This window comes from Heterocephalus glaber, unplaced genomic scaffold (genome assembly GCF_053883595.1).
Source record: "Heterocephalus glaber isolate CG9 unplaced genomic scaffold, H.glaber_assembly_v1.0 deba00001463, whole genome shotgun sequence".
NCBI classification, from domain to species: Eukaryota; Metazoa; Chordata; class Mammalia; order Rodentia; family Bathyergidae; genus Heterocephalus; species Heterocephalus glaber.
The window spans coordinates 5,764,178-5,783,278 of record NW_028258310.1 but is presented as its reverse complement, the minus strand read 5'-3'; the positions used below and the strand labels follow the sequence as shown (position 1 = coordinate 5,783,278).

General features: G+C 39.4%; 1 protein-coding gene across 6 annotated transcripts in view; it reads right to left on the bottom strand.

Moving 5' to 3' along the window:
• Positions 1–19,101, bottom strand: part of Megf10 (multiple EGF like domains 10) — a 186,287-nt gene that overhangs the window by 30,842 nt on the left and 136,344 nt on the right. For all 6 annotated transcript variants that reach the window (XM_004854449.4, XM_004854448.3, XM_087180555.1 and 3 more), the window contains 4 exons: positions 15,811–15,985; positions 14,418–14,538; positions 13,442–13,605; positions 11,282–11,384 (listed from right to left, as the gene is read on the bottom strand). In XM_004854449.4, the coding sequence (XP_004854506.2) occupies positions 11,282–11,384; positions 13,442–13,605; positions 14,418–14,538; positions 15,811–15,985 (563 nt within the window). The remainder of the gene's footprint in view (positions 1–11,281; positions 11,385–13,441; positions 13,606–14,417; positions 14,539–15,810; positions 15,986–19,101) is intronic.

Sequence of the window (19,101 nt, the reverse complement as noted above, 5' to 3'; positions counted from 1 at the left end):
GACATAAAAAAAACTCTTCACAGAAGTAATGGCAGAAAACTTCCCAAGCAGGGAAAAAGAACTTGACATGCTGTTAAGTGAGGCATATAGGACTCCAAATACCTTGATCAAAAAAAAATCTACACATAGGCATATAATAGTTAAGATTCCAGACACTCAACAGAAGAACAAAGTCCCGCAAGCAGGTAGAGAAAAGAAACAAATCACATACAAACGAAAGCCCATCAGAATCACAGCAGACTTCTCAACACAAACCATCAAGGCAAGAAGAGCTTGGAGTGGCATATTCCAAGCCCTAAAAGAAAACAGCCTCCAACCTAGATTGATGTACCCTGCAAAGGTATCTTTCAAAATTGATGGAGAAACAAGATACTTTCATGACAAAGAGCACCTTAGGAACTTCATGAATACCAAACCAGCACTCCAAAAAATTTTACACAATATCCTAGGAACAGACATTGAGAATCACAACCCCAGGAAGCACAGCAGAATGATCCCATTGGGCACAACAAGAAATTAAATTTAAGGGGGGAAAACCCAACAAAAAGAAAAAGTTATGACAATGATAAGTCAATAAGTTTCAGTTATAACCATCAATGTTAATGGTCTCAATTCACCAATCAAAAGAAATAGACTGGCAGAATGGGTCAAGAAGCAAAATCCAACAATATGCTGCATACAGGAAACACACTGAATTCAAAAGGAAACTCATACACTGAAAGTTAAAGGGTAGAAAACAATACTCCATGTGACAGGAACCCGAAAAAAAGCAGGAGTAGCTATCCTCTTGGCAGATCAAGTAGATTTAAACCAACACTGATTAAGAGAGACAAAGAAGGACACTACATCCTTGTAAGGGGAAGAATCCAAGAAGAAGAGATGACAATCATGAATATCTATGCACCAAACACTAGTGCACCCAATTATATAACACAAATACTAACGGACATGAAAAGTCATATATGCACTAACACAATTGTAGTGGGGGACCTCAACACCTCATTGTCTCAAATAGATCAACTAGACTAAAAATAAGAACTGAAATACTAGAAATCAATTGAACTCTTGAACAAATGAACTTAACAGATGTTTACAGAGTCTTCCACCCCACAAAATCAGAATACACATTCTTCTCAGCTGCACATGGGTCATTCTCCAAAATAGACCACATACTCACACATAGAACATGTTTAAGGAAGTGCTAAGGAACTGAAGTTATTCCTTGTATATTATCAGACCATAGTGTGATGAAATTGGAGATCCATAGGAAAAGAAACGCAAAAAATTTCATAAGCACGTGGAAATTGAACAACACACTTCTGAATAGCCAATGGGCCACAGAGGAAATGAAAGAAGAAATCAGATAGTTCCTTCAATTAAATGACAATGACAATACAACATATCGCAATATATGGGACACAATGAAAGCAGTCTTATGAGGGAAATTCATAGCAGTGAAAATGCAGATTAGGAAAACAGAATGAGCCCAATTAAACAACCTGATGGTGAACCTCAAGCTTCTAGAAAAAGAAGAGCAGGACAACCCCAAAGCTCATACAAGGAAGGAAATTATAAAGATCAGAACAGAAATCAATGCAATGGAGATCAAGAGAAAGATACAAAAAAATCAATGAAGCCAAGAGTTAGTTCTTCAAAAGAATCAACAAAATGGACAAATCCTTAGACAACCTTATCAGAGAAAAGAAAGAAAAGGCCCAAATCCATGCAATTAGGAATGAAAAGGGTGAAATGACAACAGACCCAGCAGAAATACAGAGGGTCATCAATACCTACTTCCAGAACCTATATGCCAATAAGATGGGAAACACAGAAGAAATGGACAGATTCCTAGATACCTATGAATTACCAAAGTTGAATGAAGAAGACCTAAAAATTCTAAACAACCCAATATCAACCAATGAAATTGAAAATGTAATTAAAAACTTATCAACTAAGAAAAGGCTGGGCCCTGATGGCTTCACTGCTGAATTCTATAAGACATTTAGGGAGGAACTACTGCCGCTACTGTTTAAACTCTTCAATGAAATTGAAAGGGAAGCAGTACTCTCAAATTCATTCCTGAAAGCAAGCATCACCTTGATCCCCAAAGCATAGAAAGACCCAACCAAAAAGGAGAACTACAGGCCAATCCTGCTAATGGAACATAGATGCAAAAATCCTTAATAAGATACTGGCAAATAGAATGCAGAAGATCATCAAGAAGATCATACAGTCTGATCAAGTGGGATTCATCCCAGGGATGCAGGGATGGTTCAATATACAAAAATCAATCAATGTCATACACTATATCAATAGAGCCAAAGACAAAAATCATACGATTATCTCCATAGATGCAGAAAAAGCATTTGACAAAATTCAACATGCCTTTATGATAAAAACCCTACAAAAAATTGGAATAGACGGTCTCTACCTCAAACCGATAAAAGCCATCTATGAAAAACCAACAGCCAGTATCATACTAAATCGTCAAAAACTGAAATCCTTCACACTAAAATCAGGAACAAGACAAGGATGTCCACTATCACCACTCTTTTCAAATATAGTTTTGGAAACATTAGCCACAGCAATTAGAAAAGAGAAAGAAATAAAAGGAATAAAGATAGGAAATGAAGAAATCAAATTATCATTATTTGCAGATGACATGACACTGTATATAGAAGACCCCAAGAACTCCACCAAAAGTCTTCTAGACTTAATAACCAAATTCAGTCAAGTAGCTGGTTACAAGGTCAACACACAAAAATCAATGGCTTTCCTCTACACAAATGACAGACTCACTGAGAGAGAAATAGGGCAAATACTTCCTTTCACAATAGCATCCAAAAAACTGAAATACCTAGGAGTCATCCTAACGAAAGAAATCAAAGACCTCTTCTCTGAAAACTATGGCGTTCTGAAAAGAGAGATTGAAGATGATATCAGAAAATGGACAGACATCCCCTGCTCCTGGGTAGGAAGGATCAATATAGTGAAAATGGCCATACTTCCAAAACTGCTATGTAGATTTAATGCAATTCCAATTGAGATCCCAGCAGCATCCTTCACAGACCTTAAGAAGACAATCTAAAAATTCATTTGGAACAAGAAGAGACCCAGAATAGCAAAAGCAATTCTAGGTAACAGAGACATGGCAGGGAGTATCACAATCCCCAACTTGAAACTATACTACAAAGCCACTGTGATAAAACAGCATGGTACCAGAAAAGAAACAGACCTGAGGACCAGTGGAACAGATTAGAAGATGCAGAAACAATGCCAGACACAGTCAGCCATCTCATCTTCGGTAAAGGAGCCAAATACTCTCACTGGAGGAAAGATAGCCTCTTTAATAAATGGCACTGGAAAAATTGGGGTTCAACTTGCCAAAGATTAAAACTAGGCCTATATCTCTTGCCAGGCACTAAACTAAAATTGAAATGGATTAAAGATCTAAATATTAAAATAGAAACGCTGAACCGGCTGGAACAGAGGTTAGGTAGAACTCTTGAAGACATTGGCATAGGAAAAGATTTTATAAACAGAACCTCAGTTGCCCATGAACTAGCACAAACAATCAACAAGTGGGATCTCTTCTTATTAAAAAGCTTCTGCACAGCAAGAGAAACCACTAACTGAGTGAAGACAAACCTCACAACTTTGGAAAATAATCTTCACCTGCTGTTCCTCAGACAAAGGTCTACTATCTCGAATCTATAAAGAACTTAAAAAGATCAGACCTCCCAAATTTAAAGACCCAATCCAAAAATGGGCATCTGAAATGAACAGACATTTCTCAGACAAAGAAGTAGAAATAGCAAATCAATACATGAAAAAATGTTCAACATCACTGATCATTCGAGAGATGCCAATGAAAACAATGCTGAGATTCCATCTCATCCCAGAAAGAATGGCTGCTATCATGAAATCAACTAATAAAAAATGCTGGCGTGGCTGTGGGGAAAGAGGAACTCTGCTCCACTGCTGGTGAGAGTGTAGACTGGTGCAACCACTGTCAAAATCAGTATGCAGATACCTCAAAGAACTAGCACTGGAAGTCCCATTTGACTCAGCTATTCCTCTGCTGGGTATCTTCCCCAAAGAATTAAAAGAATCATACCACAGTGATAGATGTGCACCCATGTTCATAGCAGCACAATTCGTAATAGCTAAAACTTTGGAACAGCCCAAATGCCCCTCAACTGGAGACTGGATAAAGAAAATGTGGTTTTTTCATAAAATGGAGTACTACTCAGCCATAAAAAATCAGAAATTAGAGACATTTATAGCTAAATAGATGCACATTGAGGTGATACTCTTAAGTGAAATAAATAGGACACACATGTGTAAATTCTGAACAGTTTCTCTAGTGTGAGAAACTGAAAGTGTAAATAAGGACTAAAATGTATAATAGGTAATGTAAAATAGGAAGAAAAGGGGCAAAGAAGGAGGGGAAGTGGGAGAGGAAGGGGAAAGGAAAGAAGGGAATAGAATTAATATGAGAAAATGGAAAATGGAGACAAAATCTTTGTAAATAGGGAGGGAGGGAGGGGTTGAAGGGATGTCTGGGCAAGGGTGAAAAATAAGAACCAAGGGAAACTATGTAAAGGTGCAAATTTCCAATGATGAATGTCATTATATTGTATACCTAAAATGTACCAATGATTAGAATGAATAATCAGTAATGCAAATTAGGAAGAAAAGGTCCAAAGGGGTAGGGGCAGTGGGAGGGGCAAGGGAAAGGCAAAAAGGGAAAGGAAAAATGTTGAGAAATGGAAAAAACGGAAACAAAGTCTTTGTAAATAGGGATGGGTGGAGGGGATGAAGGTAGGGCTAGGAATGAGGAAAAAATAAGAACAAACATGCATCATATAAAGGTACAAGTTCCTAATGAGAAATGTAAATGTGTTGTATTCCTAAAATGTACCAGTAAAAGAATTTAAGTAAAAAATAAACTAGAATAATAAGGTATATATAGAAGATAACACTCTACAGACTGGTAACTTCCACTGCCAGGGCTACTGTGGCAACTTTTAAAATAATTCACAAGGTCAAATAAGGTTGTGCAGGTTGTATACTACCCAAGAGTCCCTATCCAAAAGGCTATGTCATGGCAGACATCCATAGCTCTCACTCAGCATGTTAAAGTGTGCATCCTGGGGATTTCCAAATCTTTTCCAAATTTGTGCAAAAGCTATTTAATGGACTGTCAGGAGCCAAATCCCCCCTTCTCTTCTTCCTCTTCCTCTCCTTCTTCCCCCTCCCCTTCTCATCTACCTTGCAAATCCTCACTCATTAGGTGTGAGCTGGCGACTGGGAATATGGAAGTTAAAGGTTCTCAAGTGACAGTGATCTTAGCCAGGGTCGGAATCCAGGCTACAGATCACATGTGTTCTCAGACAGCTGGAATGAAATCATGATTAGCTGTAATGCTCAGCAAATAGGTGTTCTGGCTAACTCAATTCAGAGCAGAAAGAAGAAATAAACCTCAAATTGTGTTTATCACTTTTAGGAAATACTCTGTAAAGTGTATCATTCTACTACTCTGGAAATACAGTATCCATATACTTATATATATCTATCTATATAAAACTAATTATATTTCATTGACATCTGGAATTTTAAAATAATCATTTTGCCCATCTCCCCCTTTATAGTCATGTATGTGTATGTGTGAGCATGCATATGTGTGCGTTGTGTGTGAGCATGCATGTGTGTGTAGCAGACGTGTAGAGAAAGAGCACCAAACAGACCACGTTCTTAATGGTACTTCATTTCTCCCAATTTTTCTACTGCAATCTGCCTCTTTATGATAAAAGTCTATTGAGTAAAAAATATCAATAAATTAAGGTTTTAAATAACCATATATAATACAAGTGCATGTCCTTTCTTTCAAAGAATAATATGTTTCTTTTAGAAAGAGTCACTGGAATATCAAATGCACCTTTGTTTTGGCTAATTTTCATGATAGTATATTTTGAAGGTTTATTTTATGAGTAGGTAAAAATGGAACTGCCAATTATAGTAGAAATTTTAAAAATCTCACTTCTTTATGAGAAAAGGCCAAACATTAGACAATAGGTGGAGTTCGGCATGGTGATGACCCATACAGTAAGAAAGCAAAACTTTCTTGGTACATCAGGTTAGGCCATGAATTCTCAATGTTGGCATGTTAAATTTCTTATGAAGAGGGACAAGGCTCTCTTTAACTTTCTGGCTCCAACGCCACCTGATCAACAGATAAGCAGTGTATGTAATCCTGTTGATGTGGTCAGGGCCAAAGTCTTGCTGTCTGCAATCCTCTCCAGTCATGCTTAACATGTCACCTAGAGCAATCTCAGCAACAGAGAGAAGAAGAAATAGAATCACTTGCTTCCCTTGGCTTATGTTAATGATTTGACCACAAATCTGGTGTCTAAATAAAAAGCAAAGCCTTCTTTATATTGCAAAAGGTCCTAATAAAGAACTTACTCAACACAAGCTTAGTGATAAAAACTTTATTAGTCTACCCAGTGTTGAGAATGAAATGTCTGGTGTAAGTTTCACACAGAATTTTCTCTTTCCATTTAGAAAAAGAATAAGCCAATTCTTGGTTCAACTAGAGGATGTTTTTGAACGTCTGGAACTTCTTTTTCTCTTCATATGTTTGCTCATCCCATTGTGTTCTGTGAGTGTGGAGGAACAACTTCACAGCTGGCTTAGACACTGACAGATGTTTACACACCAACAGCTCACACAGAAGACTCAGAGACACAAGACATCAGGACAACTGAACTGGGCTAGGAGCAATAAAGATGTACGGGCCATGAGGCATAGCCACAGTGGGCAGTAAGAGATGGAATCCTCTGAGGTAGCAAAGCTTCCTCCCTTTTGGAGAAACAGGCCAGTCACAGATGGGCAGAGGATTACAAGATTACATTGTGTGACAAAGCCACTGCATTCCTGAAGGAGCTTGATAGGTCTAAGGCCAGATGGGATAATTTGTCTTACCCCCTGACCCAGACAGTGGAATGCCACAATTTTCCAGCTGGCTTCAAGCCAAATCATCTCTTGCTTTTCTCATGTGTGCCTTTCATAAGCTGATTCTAAATTATCAAAGCAGGTGGACACTTGAGTAGTGACTGGTGTGTTCAGAGACACCTCATATTCTTTATATATTCATAAGACAAAAGTAGATTTGGTGGAGTATGGCTTCAAAATAAATGATGTGGCCTCTCTTTTAAGGAAGTTTTAAATACCAGAAGGTTAAAAATGCTCTTTTGCTTCACTGTGGTTTTAAGAAATCAGTACTAGTCAGTCCATTTGAGAACTTCAAATTCCCTGGTGAAGTCACACAATCTAATTTAATCCCTGATGTGATTCAGTTTTAGCATTTAGTAATAGAGAGCCAATAGGAATATGGGAAGGTGGAATTTCATACTATGCAGTCAGAATTACACAAGTCAAAAAGGAGCTTGTTTAAAACATCCTACAGTTCAAAAACATCCTACAGTTGAACCAAGAATTGGCTTATTTTTTGTAACAGGAAAGAACAAATTCTGTGTAATACTTACAGAGGACATCATTTCATTCTCAATACTGGATAGACTAATATTTTTTTTTTTTATCAATAAGCTTGTTTTGAGTAAATTCTGTCTGTGGGTGGTTCCTACTGACAGGAAATGAAGTCTCTTGCTCAGCCCTAGCCTGTTTCCCAAAGAAGTTCTCAGGCACTAGAAATCGAGCACATGACAGTCATTTCAGTTGACTTCTGAAAAATCAAAAAGCAAAGAAACTCCACAAATTCTAAAGTACTCACAGAAACATGGAAAAGGTTACTGGTGATGTACTATGTTAGGGATTTGAAGACTTAATATAGTTAAGTTGGCAATATTCCCCACATTGATCTAGAGATTGAATCCCCTTACATTTCTACCTTGCTTCTTATAGAAATTTGTATGTTGATCTGGAAATTCCAGAGATCCTAAATAGTCAAAATAATTCTGAAAAAACTTCCTATGAAGCTACAGTAATCAAAACAGTATGGCGCTAGCATAAGGATAAACATATAGACTAATGAGATAGAATAGAGTCCATAAATAAACCTCAGTATATTTATAGGTGTATTAGTTTGCTTTCCTGTTGCTGAGACACAATGCCTGACATCCTCGAGTTAAAGAAGAAGTTTAATTTGGCTCAGGTCTCAGTAGATTCAGTCTATAACCAGCTGACTCTAGGCAGAAACATCATGATAGGAGGGTGTGACAGAAAAAAAATATTTGATTCATGGTGACTGGAAAGGAAAGCAGTGGGACAGTTCCTGAGCAGAAGAGGTAAGGGACCAGATAGAATATGACCCACCCGGATACACCCAGACACATTTCCAGTAATTTTCAAAAGCTCAAATCCGGCTGTCATCTGAGACTCAAGGTAAACTGTTGGCTGTGAATCTCTGTAAAAATCAAAAACAAGTCACATACAATAGCACAGGGTGAACACTCCCTTTCCAAAATAAAAAAATAGGGAAATAGAAAAGAATAGGACCAAAGCAAGACTGAAACCCAGCAGGGAAAACATTAAGTCTTGTAGCTTCATGTCTGCATCCAGGGAATGTGAGTTCTAAAAGGTTTGGGCAGCCCCATCCCTATCGCCTTGCTGGCTGGCTGCAGCCAACATGGCCTCTCTCATGGGCTATCTATGCTCACAGCCTGTAGCATTCTTTTGCAGGTATTCCATGTTTCTGGTATCTCAGACTTCATTAGATCTCCAATACACTTTTGACTGCATTCCCATAGCTTCACGTACTGCCCTCTCAGGGGATTTTTACCTCATTTCCCAAGCCTTCCTTTGAAATCTGGGTAGACGTCTCCCTGACTCCACAATTCTTGCATTCTGCATGCTGGTAAAATTAGCATCACATGGATGATGCCATGATCTGGCACCAGCACAGGGAGTATCCAGGTCACCATGAATCATGGCTGCAGCAGCTTCTGAGTGCTTGGGTAGCTGACCATGGTAAAATGAAACCCAGGGAACCAAATACTTAAGCAACACTTTTTGAGCAGGGGATCCAAAAGCTCTCTCCTCACATGAGAAGGTTTACACTTTTGCACCTTTGAGACTGCAGTGGGTGGAGTTTTGAGGATTCCTGATTTGCCTTCAAGGAATCTTTCTTGTTCCCAAAGTGTTTGGTTTCTTTTTAATGGTGCCAATCTCTTCAGCACCATACCTACTTTGGCCCCAACTTGAAATATGGTTTCTTCTTGGCCAAAATTTAAGTTTTTCAAATTTTCTCTTCTGCTTTTTGCCTAATATTTATTATAAATTTGGCTAAAAGAAACTTCTTGAGCCTGGAATGTACTGCCAGCATTCCTATCAGGATTCTGGTCCTCTGAGTTCTGATCAGAATCACCCATCATGCTCTGTTTATAATATTCTGGAGCTTCTGTAGTCTATATCTCCAAAACTTTCCAATCTCCCAAGTTTCAAAGGCTTCTGAACCACAAGGTCAAGTATAGTCACACCAATTACTTCACTCCTGGTAGATTTTCTGTATTAGTCAGCTTTGCAATTGCTGAAACACAATGCCCAACACCAACACAATACCCACAATTTAAAAGAGAAGAGGTTTAATTTGATTCATGGTCTCAGAGGAGTCCATGGTCAGCTGACTACAAGGCAGAAACATCATGGCAGAAAAGTGTAGTAGAGCAAAGATGCTTAGTGAAAGGTGGTTTAGTTAAAGGAAGCAGAAGGGAAAGGGCCAGGAACCTATCTATACATAGACCCCAAAGCCATACCTCCATGGCTCACTCAGACATACTCACTCCCCTGGGTGGCTCCCAAACCAATCAGTCTTAACCATCACAATGCACAGCTGATTTTTAACCAGGGTGTCAAGGCAATTCAATAGGGTAAATAATAGTCTTTTCAATAAATGGTGCTAGGGCAACTGTGTATTCACATGAAGAAGAATAAAATAGAGTGGAACCTACTAATCATACAATTAAAAAATCAACTCAAAATGGATCAAACTCCTGAATGTAAAAGCTAAAACTGTAAAAGTTTTAGAAAAAAACATAGGCATAAGTCTTTGTGACTTTTGATTAGGCACTGATTTCTTAGATTTAACAGCAAAAGCACAAATAACGGAACTTAGAAAGTAGATAAAGTGGACTCTATCAGAATAAAAACTTCTTTGCTTCAAGGAGCACCATGAAGAAATCTTTTTAAAAACATCAAAGAATGGAAGAAAATACTTGCAAATCATATATCTGATAAAGAACATTTGTCTAAAATATACAGAGAACTCAACAATAAAATGAAAAATAAAGCAATTAAAATTAGCAAAGAATGTGAAGAGAAATTTCTACAAAGAAGGTATACAGATGGCCAATAAATGCATGGATATGTTCTAAACATCATTAGTCATCAGGGAAATGCAAAGCAAAACTACAATGAGATATCATTTCACACACACTAGGGTGGTTGTAATAAAAAAGACAGATTTGTTTGTGAGGATATAGACAAGCTAGACCTCTCATACATTGCTGGTGGGAATACAAAGTAGTCCTGGAAGAATAACAGTGTTTTTGCTTATGATTTACAGACTTGGAAGATGGCATTAAATGTCCAAGTGAGCCTGTACATCATGAACAAAATCATCATCCTTCTTTTAGGATTACTGTTAGCTTGATAAACTTCCTGGCTAAAATCACAAAACCACATAAATAAGGAAAGCTCCCCTCTCTGTGGTTAGAAAATTTGTGCTCAACCATACTATGAATTTATCATGACTGAAGTATAACTGTAAGAAAAAGAAAGTTTTAAAACTTTTATTTTCAGGGAAGAATGTTTAAATATTTGCATATTTATCATATTAATATTAGTGTTTTGTATTTCTGTCTCACTAGGGTGAAACAAAATAAGCCCTACAGACCTAAGGGTTATTTCAATCTTTTTTCCCTCCTCATTGTTCAAAATATATCACAGACATCTTGCTGAGCTCTTCACAGCTATTCACATTTCTCCCATCTCTCTAGCCTGAACTCTGGCAACTGGACCTAGTGTGCAAGCTCAAGGGAATTGCCCCTGCACAAATCAACAAAAATATCAGCCCTGGGTTACAGATTAAATAAAACTAGCAGTTTGATGACATAGGCAAAAATGTGTACATTTTCTGGAGACTTCACTGTTTCCATTTTTTTTCTTTTTCTGAAAAGTTGACTTGTATGTTTCACAAGCAACAGTGCTAGGTGTTAAGGTGGCGGGTTTCCACTTTGAAGGAGCCACCCTTGGCTCTCACCTGACCATCCGGGGAGGCAACGGCAGTGGCCTGTGGTGGGGTGGCAGCCATCTGCATGGCTGCAGTCACAGCGCTCAGCACAGTTCAGCCCGTATGTGCCATCCTGCAAGGGAGACCACATCAAAGACAACCAGTGAGAACCTGGGCATCCCATGAAGGGAGCCACAAGGGTCATGGCCAGCTATTTCAGATCAGTACCTACTCTCCCAAACTTCTCAGGACACCATCATAATCATTTCTTCTGGTGTCTTCTAGGTTCCTCCACATGCAAGCTCCAGCAGGACAGTGTTTTAAAATTGCTCAAACTCCAGTTTATGCTTGATATAATGGTGCTGGTATGCACATATACACCATATGTAAACACGCCAGTTAATTTAAAAAAACTTTATCATAAGACACAACTCACAAAAAATTTTTCTTTTTTCCTAAAGATTTTTACAACACAGTTCAGTGCTCCCTATAATCCAATCTATTCTTTAGTGGACCCTGACCCATATAAATTCTTATTAATTATAGTTTTAATCAGAGTAAGCTCATTTCCATAAGTTTTCAATGGGATATATTGGCACTATATAGAAAAGTGAAAATTTTTTCTTACTTTTCCCTAATAAATATTTTTCTCTCCAGGAAAAAGTCTGATCACATGAAATGTTCTGATTCAAGATACCAAGTACACGATGTTATATCTTCCTTCCTTTCCCTCTCCTAGATCTTCACGTTTTTCCAGACACTTCAGTGTGGGTGGTCTGACAGAGATGAGACTCTTGGTGCATGTGGTCATTTCATTAATGGAAAAAGAATAAAAGGCTCTGTATTTGCAGGTAAAACCCTGCTCTTTCACTCCAGATCCTGGGAATTGAGACAGTACTTCAAACCTCCCCACACTAGCCAAGCACTAAGGAAAAACATGGATCCATAATTACCAAGTTGAGGGAACAATGGGAACCATCATCAACAAGCAGTGGGTGTTAGATGGCATGATCATTTGTCTAGAACTTATTGAAGTAAGAAATTTTTTAGGCCCCACTATTGTAGGATAGGGCTGCATAGGATTTAGCTCTACCATGATATAGACCTTTAAACAACAGCTTTCACTGATTTACTGACACATCTAAAGTAGGAGAAAGGACAAGGCAGCTCCAGGGGTGCCTTTGTCCACAGCCAGAGAATGAAAGGCGACTTCCAACCCATCTCCAAGTATGGCTAATTTGTTCACTGATCTGCAGAGTGGCAGCAAAGCTAAGGTCTGTCCTGGAGGGCTGGAGGGCACAGAATAGCCTGGTGGGGGAGGGGTCCTCAGTACTTTGGGAAAGAGGTTGTCCTTAATGAGGAGGAAGCCCAGAGAGAGAAAAGCCTCCTTGGAAGTCCATTCTCCAGGGGCCTAGTTCGGGGGTCACATTGGTATCTTGCCATCTGATGATGTCCTGGAGGCAGAAAACATAAGCCACTGAGAGAATGCTTAATGGCTCTAGAGAAAAGATTTTCCATGGAAGAAAGAGCGATGCAAAGGAGGGAAAGAAACCAGCCAAGTGCTTTGCAAAGAGAAATCAGCAGGTTACTACAGAATACACTTCCCATTTGCACCCCCTGTCAGCCTGCAGTAGATATAGGGGAGACTTCTAATAATGTACATCTCCAAAGTAGGTCAAGAAAATGGAGTATTGAACTAGGGAAATAGTAGGAGATTCTCTTGCCTCCAGAGTTATTTACATTAAACTACGCTGTTTCCCAACCTTCTTTCATCACTTCAATGAGCATTTCTGTGACACCAGTCACCACCCCTTTTCAGTCCCTTGCCACTTCTCACCCCAAAGGCTAGGAATTTCCATGATAATGGAAACAAAATATTTGGAAAGTGACAGGCATACATTGGGTGTTTGACCAGTGCTGCTGACTGCCTGCCAGCAAATGATGAGTGTATAAGAAACAGAAAAGTGTTTGACTGGATGAGATAAAAGATAAGAAGGAACATATCCTCACATAGTCTTTATGAGTGACTTCTGTGTCCATCTCTTTTCTAATTCTATGTCCACCTTGGTTCTTCTAATAGCGGCTGAAGTTTGTTCACACTCAGCTACTTTAAATCAGGAAAACTGCAAAAAAGAAATCAACCCCACTGCACCAGCTCCTCCCAGGCCTTCCCAGCTAGAGCAGGCTTACCTGGCAGGGAAATTCACACTTCTGTCCACGCCATCCAGGGGCACACGTGCAAGTTCCATCCAGGGTGTTGCAAGCTCCCCCATTAAGACACTGGCAGGTTAAATTACAGCCAAAGCCCCATGTGCCACTGGGGCAGCTGATGGAGCAGTCCACACCGTGCCAGCCTGCACAACAGGAATGCCAGAGCATGTGAGAAGCAAAGGTAGCTGGGAGTCTGTGAGCCTTTCCAAACCATGTTTCACTTTGGAAACATCTTGGGGATGCACAACAGTGCCTCCCAGCCAGGCTCCAGCAGCACAGAGCCTTGGCTCTGCCACAGAAGGCCATCATCAGAAATAAACAAAAGGCACCCCTGAAGACCCCAAAAGTTGTGTGTGCTGTTTCATCTGCCAAGGATGCCAACACTGAGAGGCACCACTGGGCTACTGGGCAAAGAGACACAGAATGGGGGCAACTTTAATGTGCGGTGATGCATATGGTGGAATGCTGAATATTGCTCACAGTGAGAACACTGGAATATTTATATGGAAGAAGAGGGAAGCTTGTGCTTTAAAGAACATCCTATCTTTGATGCAGGACCCCATTAACCATGGGCAATGTGTATCCAAGGTCCTGGCTTCATTTATGGATGGACACTTTCTGGGCCTCACAGACAATCTGTGCTTGGCTGCATTTCTTGCCATGACTCCAGGCCAGTCAGTTCAAGGACACAGACACATGTCTTCTTGCCTACTCTTCCCCAAAGCATGAATTCACAGACTTCTAAAGCTGGCAGGAACTTCAGAGATCATCTGATGTGAGCCTTTTTCCTTGATGTATGAAAACATCAGAGCCCATATGGATAGCATAAGGGGCTTGCTGAGGTCTGGCACTGACTTTTGGTGGAGCAGGTACTAGAACCTTATCGAGTCCTTCCTATGACTTGAGGAGACAAGAGAACTCGAATCAAATAAATGATGCATTCACCCACTCTTACCTGCCTTGCAAGTACAAGAACCATCCACAGGAGAACAGACTGCCTCATTTTTACAGCCACAGTGAGAGGAACAGTTTATCCCATAGGTTCCAGGAAGGCATGGGGAAGAGCAGTCATTTCCCTAGACAAGCACAAATAGCAAAATGCAGCCAATTTTGCCAACTGCAATCAGGCCAAATAAACAAAAATATATCTTGGCAATGCTGATTATGCTTCCGCTCTAATTTTAACACACTGTATCTTTTTAAAGTTGCTATAACATCACCACTGAACACATTTTAGAGATTCAAGGGTAATACTAGCTGGTTTATGTTTAGGATAGAGTATTAAATGGGACCCAAAAAACCTACTGCCTTCAGAGCAGAAATAAAATTGACTCAGACAAGCCAATATATTAAAATAGATTGTAGCTATAAAATTATTGTGGATAAATAATAGGCATAGACATGATTATACATTAATTTCCAATACTTCCTAGACTTTCCTGTATAATATGTAATATTATTAGTGGGTGAAACAAAACAACAAAATGCACAATTAGTCAGCAGTATGATTCAATTTATTCAATAATGAGCATTGAACACAGAATTGGACTACCAAAGGCAATTGGAGGGCATCTCTTTTCAAAAAAAGAGTGGGGGTGGACGGACACTTTTCAAAACAAAGGTTAATAGAAAGGCTCAGCAAAAGGACTGTGACATAGGTTAAGAAACCCTATAAAGATACCCTCAGCTCTGTGATTTTATGATCCCCCAGTACAACATTAAGTGCTCTGGAATAATCATCAACATTCTTCAAAGTTCAATGTTATCTTCTTTAGAAAGGAAGGAAATAATTCAAGAGCAACGCATTTTCCTTTAAAAGATCCCTACCTATAGTTAAAAAATCCTAGAAATGGTAGATGAAATTCTGCTTTATTAGCATACAGGCATATTTGTAGTGCCTTGATTCTCAAAGGGACCTAAAAACTATGTGTAACTAACAGTAGAATCTACATAATAAATGCTAACTTGATGTATGATATGTCTTTAAATTTCATGGAATTAAAACAATAACTGTTGATAATAATAACTAATCTACTTGGGAAAGTAACTTCTTTATTCCCTATAAAAGACATTAAAATAATTGCTAAAGGAATAATTAGAATATGTCATACTTCCTGATGTATTCTTATATTTAAAATTAATGATACATTTATAGTTTTACCAGCTTTCCCACTCTTCACTCAAAGGCCATTACTTATATCTCTATTAATATTTTTCTCTTTATAATTCTTCTCATTAAGGATGTGAATGATTTGAGCACATTTACTGCACTTTACAGCAGGTCTTAAGCTGTGGTACTGATATGCTCCCTCTTACACCCTCCTGCCTGCACAAAGCAAGTCACTCACTTTGAATCCTGGGGCACAGGTGCACTTTCCAGTCACACTGTCACAGTCAGCCCCATTTTGGCAGCTGCAGATCTGCTGGCAAGCTTCCCCATAGAATCCAGGAGAGCAAGTCTCATTACAGTAGAGTCCCGACCAGCCTGGCTTGCAGGCACACTCTCCAGACATGGGGTGACAGCTGAGAGACACGGATGAAAGGAACAAGTCATTCTGGGGCAAACATGACACCCAAGGCCTGTGCAAATGTTGCTTTAGCCACGATCACTAAATGTGTGGGTAATTCCATGCAAAATCAACTTCATTCCCAGGCTTGGTATCATTTAATTAATTGGCTAAAACCTGATTGATACTGCAGAAGTGTATGAAATCAGCATCATGCTCTTGCATGATGAGTACTATAACCATATGGAAATGCTTTTCAATTTTTGCTTTTGTCGGAAATGCTTTTTAATTTTCTTGAATCAAAAGCACTAATTCAAAAAGAATCCAATTCTATGAGAAGCACTAAACTCTATCCAATGAAAATACCACATCATTAACTGCTATGAGCCCAGAAAACTCCAAAAGCAGTGACTGCTTGTCTCCTCAGCTCTCTCTACCTGGTAGCACAGCAGCTGTTGTTACCTGAAACAGCAGCCGCATTCAGGGACCAGGCAGCCAGCTGTTGCTCCATAGCAAATGGACACATCAGCTGTGCTAAGATGCATGTGTGAGGAAGTTGACACAATAGGGCACTCTGTGGCATGCTGGCTCAAAACACATGTGCTTTTCACCACAGGAAAACCTTAACAATCAAACTAGCTCTGCTGACAATTGGAAAACTCTTTGAGGATCTTTGACTCATGGAGTTAAAACCTCCCTCCTGACCAGGGTCAACAGCAAAAATCTGCTGTTGTATCCAGATATTTGCTAAATGAACCCCAATCAGAGGACAGTTCACAGATTCTATGCTTTTGGAAAGAATGATTACCTAGGAGAGATGAACACTGTAATTCTAGTCTCCCTACCTGAACAACCTCCATTGAAGGCATACAACCTCCTGGGCCTGATGTTCTAGTCTGTCCAGAGAGGATCTCCACCATGCCACATAATCCCCCTTTTACTTTTTTTACTTCTTTTCTTTCTCCTTTTCTTTTTCAGAAAAAACTCTACAGGCTGGATGGTTTGTTCTTCATTTTCATAAATTTATTTAAATATACCTTTAGATTCCTACTACAACTAGGTTGTCAAAGGCAAAATCTGTTATGGCATACATCTAGATATCCCCCCAAAGCCTCACTCACTCATAGGTGGGCCTCTTCAGAGGTGGCTGGATTGTGGAGAGCGAAGGGTTGAAACAACCCTGAGCCTTTTGAGATTCTTGAGTCAGATAAGAACATAATGACTGCTGGACAAGAAAGCAACATTCCCGGAATTGTAAAAATATAATTCACCTTTTCCCTGTAAAAATAATTAGTCACCTGGTCACGAGGGGAGGAAGGGAGGGAGGCTGTGGGTGATGAAGGAGGATATATAAAAGGCTCAATAAAATGGGAAGGAGAAGGCCCTCGCTCTCTCCTCTCCTTTTCTTTTCTCCCGAATTTGTGTTGTTTTTCTTAATCCTCACCCCTCTCCTCAGGTACTGTTCGACTAATGACGGCTGGCTCCATCACTGGATCCAATTTATGTGAATGTGGATTAAGGGTGTATGAATATGGATTAAGGGTGTGATAACTAAATTATTCCACTGACTGGTTTAGCATAGGTCTGGGTGTAGATAATGGGAAGGCTACCCTAGGTGTGGGTAGCACCATTCAAAAGGCTTGTACTCTGGAAGGGATAAAAGGGAAAGGGAGGCTTGCTGCTGTGGCTTCTCTGGTGCTTCCTGCCTGCCCTGCCATTGACTGATCCTCCTCTGCTATGTCCATCTGCCACACCACCCTACCTTGGAGTTGGCCTACTATGGACTGAAACCTCTACAAACTGTGAGCTAAAATAAATCTTTCTTCTTTTAATTTTGAGTGTCAGGTATTTTGTCTCAGCAATGACAGAAGTAACTAAGACAGCATCCATCACAATCATACTTATGAAACATGGTATGAAGAAATATAGAAGTACAATTCTGCGATTGAAATACTGTCCTGAGTGTCAAAGGTTTAGATTCAGAAGACAAGGGTTGGAGTCTCAGATCTACTTAGATCTACTCTGTTTTTGTGCTTTGATAATTGCTTATCCTCAAGTAGGCATCTGGCATCCCTATGGTATCTCAAGTTTAACATGAAAAGAAAAATCAGCCCTTTAGGCTGGGGATGTAGCACAGAGATAGAGCACTTACCTGGCATGCACAAGGCCCTGGGTTTGATTACCAGCACAAAATACAAAATAGAACAAAACTGAGACCTACTTCTTCCCTTCATTTATCACTCAGTATCCTCACTGATCATCTGTATTTCTGTACATGGTACCACCCTTCACTTTGTTTACCCAGGAAAATTATTCCTGAAAACTCCTTCAGCTTTACCTGCCATATTGAATCCATCACTAGGACTTAAATGTTCTATCTCTAAAACACATTTTGACTCTATCTACATCTCTCCATCTTTACTATTACATCCTACTCTGTGCCACGAAAGCTATCCCCCTAATTCCTCAAAAACTCTGCAATTTTTCTCCTGAAGCCATGCATGTCTCATTTCCTAAAGAGTAAATCAGATCATATCATTCTCCTTAAAACTCTTCAAAGTTTTACTTTACACTTAGAATAAAATCTATAGTGTGTGTTCTAGATGGTAAGACTATGATTGTGTAAAATGGGACATTTTTAAGAGTGAAGAGGGAGCTATTAATACTTTAGAATAACAGGCTTAAGCAGCCTGTCCTTGCAAAACCAGATACATGGTCACTCTAAATATAGCCCACATGGCCTCGGCATCTGGCCACTGACTCTTCTCTACCTCTCTTTTCATCATTATCCTCTATTTATATGCTTGACCACAATGTATTTCTTTTAGTTTGCAAAAGCATTAAGTGTTACCCACTGAAGGGCCTCCACGTGGGCTTTTCCATTTTTCTAGCAGGCAATGTCCTGACTCCTTGTCTATCTCTCTTCACCTTGCCTTTCCACTCTCAGCTTGGACATCTGTTCTTCAGAGACATTCTCTGACTACCCAAATTTTAATTAGTTTTCTCCTGTTCTCTTTCACTGCACCTGATCTGCTTCCTCTTCTCACTTGTCATAATCCCTAATCCTATGTTTACTTTTGCAGTCCTTTAATATCTTTCTTCTGCTCTAAAATATGAATTCTATGAGGGAAA